This window comes from Populus euphratica, unplaced genomic scaffold (genome assembly GCF_000495115.2).
Source record: "Populus euphratica unplaced genomic scaffold, PopEup_1.0 scaffold243.1, whole genome shotgun sequence".
Taxonomy (NCBI): Eukaryota; Viridiplantae; Streptophyta; class Magnoliopsida; order Malpighiales; family Salicaceae; genus Populus; species Populus euphratica.
The window spans coordinates 331,550-339,812 of NW_011500122.1; the positions used below are offsets into that span (position 1 = coordinate 331,550).

General features: G+C 32.8%; 2 protein-coding genes across 3 annotated transcripts; both read left to right on the forward strand.

The window, feature by feature from the left end:
- The first annotated feature begins 536 nt into the window (after positions 1–536).
- LOC105110162 (protein FAR1-RELATED SEQUENCE 5-like) lies at positions 537–4,348 on the forward strand. 2 transcript variants are annotated; one of them, XM_011005107.1, is made up of 3 exons: positions 537–632; positions 2,701–3,257; positions 3,656–4,348. In XM_011005107.1, coding segments are annotated over exons 1-3 (753 nt in total). In that variant the 5' UTR covers positions 537–631; the 3' UTR covers positions 3,851–4,348. The 2 variants fall into 2 exon arrangements, with proteins under 2 accessions (XP_011003409.1, XP_011003410.1); XM_011005108.1 differs by lacking the exon at positions 537–632 and adding an exon at positions 1,463–1,736.
- A 1,391-nt stretch (positions 4,349–5,739) lies between these two features.
- LOC105110163 (protein FAR-RED ELONGATED HYPOCOTYL 3-like) lies at positions 5,740–7,738 on the forward strand. Its single transcript, XM_011005109.1, has 2 exons — positions 5,740–6,647; positions 7,046–7,738. The coding sequence occupies exons 1-2, from the start codon at positions 6,054–6,056 to the stop codon at positions 7,238–7,240; spliced, it is 789 nt and encodes a 262-aa protein (XP_011003411.1). The 5' UTR covers positions 5,740–6,053; the 3' UTR covers positions 7,241–7,738.
- The last annotated feature ends 525 nt before the right edge of the window (positions 7,739–8,263 follow it).

An 8,263-nucleotide genomic window follows, 5' to 3' on the forward strand; every position in this document is an offset into this window, starting at 1 on the left:
GATTCCTTCATAGTTTCTTTTTTCTAAAAACAAGTTATTTAAACAAAAAAAAAATCTACTTTTTAAAATTGGATCAAAAGATGTTCAGCTTGCAAGCGAGTGTTTGATATCATGAGGTAAGATGTTTTTTAAATGTTTTTTTTTTTTAAATATATTAAAATATTAATTCTTTGTTTTTGATATTAGTATATAAAAACCATCAAACGGAAACATAATCTATGGGATCTTTTGATGGATGAACAATACCATCTACAAATTCAATTAAAAAATGGGATTGAGAATTTGATTATCGGATGAGTTCCATTTGGGTGGCAAAATTACAACAACTTTTAGTTTGGTACTGATTTCAGCTATACTCAATATTTAAGAGACCAAGAGGAGAGATTTACAGATAAGTAGTGATCATACGTGTAAATGTGCACTCTTCTTACCACGTGTTGACCCACCAGTCGTTCAAAATAGGAAGTCTTGACTTCTTCTTTCTATCCAGTCCAATCAATGTTTGCCACGTCACCTTTACCTCGCGTCCCCATTCTTATTAGCCTGAACTCGCACTTTCCTCTTTCAGTCTCCCCTCTCTGTGTGGCTTCCTGGAACTTTAGCCCTAAATCGATCTTTGCAATTTTTTTCAAGTAAGTGAAAATTCTTATCAAGATTTTAATCTTTTATTAGCTTATTTATTCATATATTTTATTTTAATCTGGATTTTATATTAGTTCTTTAAATTGGGTTGTGAGTAATAAATAAAGAAGTGATTTTTAATGGGATTGGAGTGTATATTATGGATTAAGTGTCTGTTTGGATTGTGGGGAATCAAGGGAGTTATAAATTTTTAATCCTTTTTATGGAAGTTGATTTTTTTTAATTTCTATCATTTTCTTGTTGTAATTTTTTGTTATTTGGATATTGGTGGCGATTAGAATTGTGGGTTTAGGGTTTTAATGTGTTTGAATATGAGTTTTGTTTGGTCACTGAGAAAATGAGCGGAAAAGGGAGAAAAATGTTTTTGTTGTGAGAAAAGTTCACCAGTAAGCAGAAGTTTGAGAGTATCAATTTTTTGTTTCTTTTAATGATTGATTGGTGAAAAGAGAGAAAAATGTTTTTGTTGTGCGAAAAGTTCACCGGTAAGCAGAAGTTTGAGAGTATCAATTTTTTGTCTCTTTTAATGATTGACTGGTCGAGTGTTCATTAGTGTGTTTTAGTGTTCTGTTCCTCGTTTTTTTTTTTTGTGGAAAATTTCAATTTCAAAACTTATGCAAATAGTAAGGAAACTATTTGCATATATATATATATTGAAAGTTCTGTGAGGATACTGAAAGAAGAACAAAGAGAGATCAATTTCTTGGGAATAATCTCGTTTTAAGCCTTTCTCATTAAGGTTGAAAAATAACTAATTGACAAATACAGGTGCCAACTAACTCTACTTGGTTAGAGTCTGGTGAGCATTGTAATAGGTTTGGCATCGAATCCTTAGGAATTTCACTAACTGATTTATGCAAAGTGTTGATCCTGTTGTGATGATTAATTGATACGGGTAATATGTGTATGCTCTATTATGGGAACTTTGTGATTTTAATGCATGCATAGTTTCAATACGTGGTCTAGAATCTAGATCTGTTTCGCTTGGCAAATAGAGCTGATTCGATTCGTTGGTGTAAAGATTCAAAGTCTTTATGAACAAATCGTACAATGAATTGATTTTGACCACTGCTACTATTTTCGTAGCTTATTTGTTGGTAATAAACTCGAATTTTGCTTGTTTTATGTCAAATTTTATAGGAATTGTGTCATAAACAGGTACTTTTTGTTTTTTGTTTTTCTATGACTAAACAAGCTTTGCTTTTATTTTTATCTCTTAGTTCTTCATAGGGCACAACTTTGCTTCTTCCTTGGTTCCTAAAACCGCTGTTTGCTAATATAGTGATGAGTCCGTTTACTATAAAGGAGCTTCATGATGATGTGGTTACTATATATGCAGAATGCCTTTTGAGGCTGCCTTAGCCATGCGTACTTCTATTCTGTCTTACCATATCTCCAACCATAATCTTTGAACATATTGCTGGAGTCTATCTTGCAAATAGAATAAAAGAGACCCTATTTGTGAGAGACAAGCAATTAGTAACAAGCAAAAAGCCTAATTTTTTCAATAGTGGCATGGGGTGCCAAGACAATTTCAAAACCCACTTGTGCTCATATATTGGCCAAACTGTTCATCCTCCCAAGTCATTTGTTTTCTTTTTAACAAAATTGATTCCTTATAAGACTATTTCATAACCTTTTTGACACATTCTACCAGACAACTCAGCCCAACTCTCTCTTTGCGAAGAAAAACGCACATACACCAGGTAATGCATGTATGCATGCGTTACAGCTGTGAAAGGTTCCACAGCATGTATGCATGACTCAATTGGTACGACTAAGGCTAACACTTAATAGACAAAGGCCATGTGGGTTTTGTTATGAGGAAAGATTGTTAGGCTTTGTTGTTTTATGCCATCTGTGCAATCCCTTTGTTTACCTGGTTCAAAAGAATTGCTAGAGTTTTTAAGTATTCAGTTCATTAAGAACATTATGGCTTAGAGACTGAACCCTCAACCTTTTCATCTCTATTCAAAGATAGGGCTTTTAACAGCATGTTTTAGCTAATAAGATGTCGTGTGGGCATGAAAGTCATTGAAATAGTTGATGTTGTTTTTGCAGTGGACTTCATTGTTGATAATGATGCTAATGGTGATATAGCTGGAAATGTGGCCGTGGACATTGCTAGGGCTAGAGATGAAAACGAAGTCGTTGAAAATTCTGTTGAAGGAGAATTTGAACAGTATGATCATAAAATGGATAAAGAGTCTTTGGCTATAGATATGATCCCAGATGCAGTTCCAGCTATGTCAATGGTTGCTGCAGATGAGCCATACATAGGACAGGAGTTTGATTCAGAAGCATCTGCACATGCATTTTACAATGCTTATGCCACACGCATAGGATTCATCATCCGTGTAAGCAAACTTTCTCGATCAAGACGTGATGGATCTGCTATTGGCCGAGCGCTTGTTTGCAATAAAGAGGGCTTCAGAATGCCTGACAAGCGTGAAAAGATTGTAAGACAAAGGGCAGAAACAAGGGTTGGTTGCAGGGCAATGATTTTGGTGAGAAAAGTAAGTTCTGGAAAATGGGTGGTTACAAAGTTTGTGAAGGAGCATACTCATTCCTTGACACCTGGAAAAGCTCGAAGGGATTGCATTTATGATCAATACCCGGTTAGTTCTTGCACCATTATCATTAAGTTAATATCAGCTGATTGAGTTTTGACATCATAAAGTGATAAATTCAAAGAGTGAAATTGATCAAGTTATTTACTGGGATCCAAAAACTTATAATGAGGTCCTTGGGCATTAAATTAATATCAGTTTAGGAACTTAAGAACCTATGGACCTATATTTTTGCTTTCAGTGGGTCCAAAGATCTAGGCAGCTAAGAGGTATGCATTCTTTTTGAGATGCTATCAAATTTTGATGCAATATTTTAATGTTAATAAGCTGTGCTTGTACACATCTCGAAGGCTGAAAAATCTCTATGATGTACTTGTAACGGCCTTCCACTGGTTTATTTTTGTTGCTGTTACAACCAGTGTTTTTTCTTTCCTTTTCTTTTGCAGAATGAACACGATAAGATTAGGGAATTATCACAGCAGCTGGCCATGGAGAAAAAGAGAGCTGCGACCTATAAAAGGCACCTGGAATTGATTTTTGAGCAGATTGAGGAACATAACGAGAGTCTATCAAAGAAGATCCAACATATAGTACACAGTGTGAGGGGCATGGAAAACAAACCACAGCAGAGTCAGACATAGTTTCAGCATTATTTGTTCCAGAGCACACAGTTCATAATGGTATACAGAATGCTGCTGGTTGTATAGCATACTCTTCCTCTTGGCTTAGATACCAGATGCTGACCTTGTTCTAGCGTTTAGTTTTAGGTGTCTAGTTAGTTTATTAAAACCTTGTGAAGATGTTTGGTTCAGTTGACATTCATTTGAATACATTGTATAACTGTGCTCCTCTTTCTGGAGCACACGGTGAGCAGGAGAAATAGAGAGTTCCTGTACAGTTCTTCTGGTCCATGTTTGTCAGAGGATTAGCCGAAAGATAAACGTCCAGTTCATAGAGAGCATAGGCGTCGCCATGGGAAGCTGAAAATAATACCCTGTTTCCATTTTTTTTGGAAGCCCATTTGAGTCGAGTTCTGTGTATAGCATATGGATGGTTTTTGGTTTTGCTATTTATAGTTGTTGAATATCATTGTCTTTAAAAATCCATTGTATTGTGGGTTCATAATTTTCTTCATGGTCCAAGAATTATGTTTCAAGGTTCTGAACCCTTTACCAGGATTTCCACTTTAAACTGTTGAGCCAAAATAAATAAATAAAATTGTAACATAAGTATTTGTACTTCGTAGATCACGTGTACATGGATTCTACTTTGTGGGACTCGCAAAGATTGAAATTATATTATAAATCATTATTATTGTTTTTACATCAACAAATTATAAAACCAATCCTGGGTTCCTAGAGATTTTAATTTTTTTTCTTAAAATAATTTTTTTATATTTTTAAATTATTTTAATATATTAATATTAAAAATATTTCTTTTTTATTTTAATTTAAAAATAAAACATTTTGAATCATCATCGCTACTATAATTCCAAATAAATTCTAATATGATGTTTGAAAATATAATAATAGTTGTGGTTTAAAATAATTTTTATTAAAAATATATTAAAATAATTTTTTTTATTTTTTTTATGACAATACAAGAAAAAAATTTAAAAATAAAAAAAATAATTTTAAAAAAACATAATATAAACCATATTTTTAAAAACAATATAAATCTAGGTGTTCAATATTTTCAGCGAGAAGCTTGGGCTTCTACTGATGGCCATGGTGGTTAAAACTAGAATGTTGTTATTATTATTATTATTATAATAGAAAACACTAGTCCATGGGGGAGATTTATTGTGCAAAAATGCACAGTGGATCCCATTTGAGTATTCACTGTTTACAATTTTTTTTATTCTTTTCTATTTTTTTTCACCATTTCAGGATCATCCCCAAGACCACTTTAAGTTAAATTGGAGATAAAATTAAAAAATAAATTATCAAAGTTAAAAAGATAGGTAAAATAGATGGGGTTTAAAAATTTACATAAAAATTTTCATTTTTATTTTTTAACTTTCTCAATGATACCTTTTCGGTCCTTAAGTTTTTTAAAGTTAATTTTAATATAAAATTTTATTTTTTTATTTTTTCAATTTCTAATTAGAAAAAAAAATAATATCAAATTTTAATAATAAAAATAATAAGTTGCTATTGAGATTGATTTCAGTAACGACCAAGCTTAATATTGGTGTCCACAAATCTTATTTAATGATAAAAGTTTAGTTTTAGTGTCATTTCACCTTGAATTAACATGGAAAAATAGATCTAATATTTAAAAATTTTTAAGTTTCATGTTAATTATTTTTTTGGGCTGATTTTTTTAGTTGTTTTAAGGAATTAAAGGGTTTATGAGGATGTCTAGATTGTTTTGTAGGTGTTTTTAAATTAAAAAAACCAAGTCATTTGTTTTCTTTTTAACAAAATTGATTCCTTATAAGACTATTTCATAACCTTTTTGACACATTCTACCAGACAACTCAGCCCAACTCTCTCTTTGTGAAGAAAAACGCACATACACCAGGTAATGCATGTATGCATGCGTTACAGCTGTGAAAGGTTCCACAGCATGTATGCATGACTCAATTGGTACGACTAAGGCTAACACTTAATAGACAAAGGCCATGTGGGTTTTGTTATGAGGAAAGATTGTTAGGCTTTGTTGTTTTATGTCATCTGTGCAATCCCTTTGTTTACCTGGTTCAAAAGAATTGCTAGAGTTTTTAAGTATTCAGTTCATTAAGAACATTATGGCTTAGAGACTGAACCCTCAACCTTTTCATCTCTATTCAAAGATAGGGCTTTTAACAGCATGTTTTAGCTAATAAGATGTCGTGTGGGCATGAAAGTCATTGAAATAGTTGATGTTGTTTTTGCAGTGGACTTCATTGTTGATAATGATGCTAATGGTGATATAGCTGGAAATGTGGCCGTGGACATTGCTAGGGCTAGAGATGAAAACGAAGTCGTTGAAAATTCTGTTGAAGGAGAATTTGAACAGTATGATCATAAAATGGATAAAGAGTCTTTGGCTATAGATATGATCCCAGATGCAGTTCCAGCTATGTCAATGGTTGCTGCAGATGAGCCATACATAGGACAGGAGTTTGATTCAGAAGCATCTGCACATGCATTTTACAATGCTTATGCCACACGCATAGGATTCATCATCCGTGTAAGCAAACTTTCTCGATCAAGACGTGATGGATCTGCTATTGGCCGAGCGCTTGTTTGCAATAAAGAGGGCTTCAGAATGCCTGACAAGCGTGAAAAGATTGTAAGACAAAGGGCAGAAACAAGGGTTGGTTGCAGGGCAATGATTTTGGTGAGAAAAGTAAGTTCTGGAAAATGGGTGGTTACAAAGTTTGTGAAGGAGCATACTCATTCCTTGACACCTGGAAAAGCTCGAAGGGATTGCATTTATGATCAATACCCGGTTAGTTCTTGCACCATTATCATTAAGTTAATATCAGCTGATTGAGTTTTGACATCATAAAGTGATAAATTCAAAGAGTGAAATTGATCAAGTTATTTACTGGGATCCAAAAACTTATAATGAGGTCCTTGGGCATTAAATTAATATCAGTTTAGGAACTTAAGAACCTATGGACCTATATTTTTGCTTTCAGTGGGTCCAAAGATCTAGGCAGCTAAGAGGTATGCATTCTTTTTGAGATGCTATCAAATTTTGATGCAATATTTTAATGTTAATAAGCTGTGCTTGTACACATCTCGAAGGCTGAAAAATCTCTATGATGTACTTGTAACGGCCTTCCACTGGTTTATTTTTGTTGCTGTTACAACCAGTGTTTTTTCTTTCCTTTTCTTTTGCAGAATGAACACGATAAGATTAGGGAATTATCACAGCAGCTGGCCATGGAGAAAAAGAGAGCTGCGACCTATAAAAGGCACCTGGAATTGATTTTTGAGCAGATTGAGGAACATAACGAGAGTCTATCAAAGAAGATCCAACATATAGTACACAGTGTGAGGGGCATGGAAAACAAACCACAGCAGAGTCAGACATAGTTTCAGCATTATTTGTTCCAGAGCACACAGTTCATAATGGTATACAGAATGCTGCTGGTTGTATAGCATACTCTTCCTCTTGGCTTAGATACCAGATGCTGACCTTGTTCTAGCGTTTAGTTTTAGGTGTCTAGTTAGTTTATTAAAACCTTGTGAAGATGTTTGGTTCAGTTGACATTCATTTGAATACATTGTATAACTGTGCTCCTCTTTCTGGAGCACACGGTGAGCAGGAGAAATAGAGAGTTCCTGTACAGTTCTTCTGGTCCATGTTTGTCAGAGGATTAGCCGAAAGATAAACGTCCAGTTCATAGAGAGCATAGGCGTCGCCATGGGAAGCTGAAAATAATACCCTGTTTCCATTTTTTTTGGAAGCCCATTTGAGTCGAGTTCTGTGTATAGCATATGGATGGTTTTTGGTTTTGCTATTTATAGTTGTTGAATATCATTGTCTTTAAAAATCCATTGTATTGTGGGTTCATAATTTTCTTCATGGTCCAAGAATTATGTTTCAAGGTTCTGAACCCTTTACCAGGATTTCCACTTTAAACTGTTGAGCCAAAATAAATAAATAAAATTGTAACATAAGTATTTGTACTTCGTAGATCACGTGTACATGGATTCTACTTTGTGGGACTCGCAAAGATTGAAATTATATTATAAATCATTATTATTGTTTTTACATCAACAAATTATAAAACCAATCCTGGGTTCCTAGAGATTTTAATTTTTTTTCTTAAAATAATTTTTTTATATTTTTAAATTATTTTAATATATTAATATTAAAAATATTTCTTTTTTATTTTAATTTAAAAATAAAACATTTTGAATCATCATCGCTACTATAATTCCAAATAAATTCTAATATGATGTTTGAAAATATAATAATAGTTGTGGTTTAAAATAATTTTTATTAAAAATATATTAAAATAATTTTTTTTATTTTTTTTATGACAATACAAGAAAAAAATTTAAAAATAAAAAAAATAATTAAAAAAAACATAATATAAACCATATTTTAAA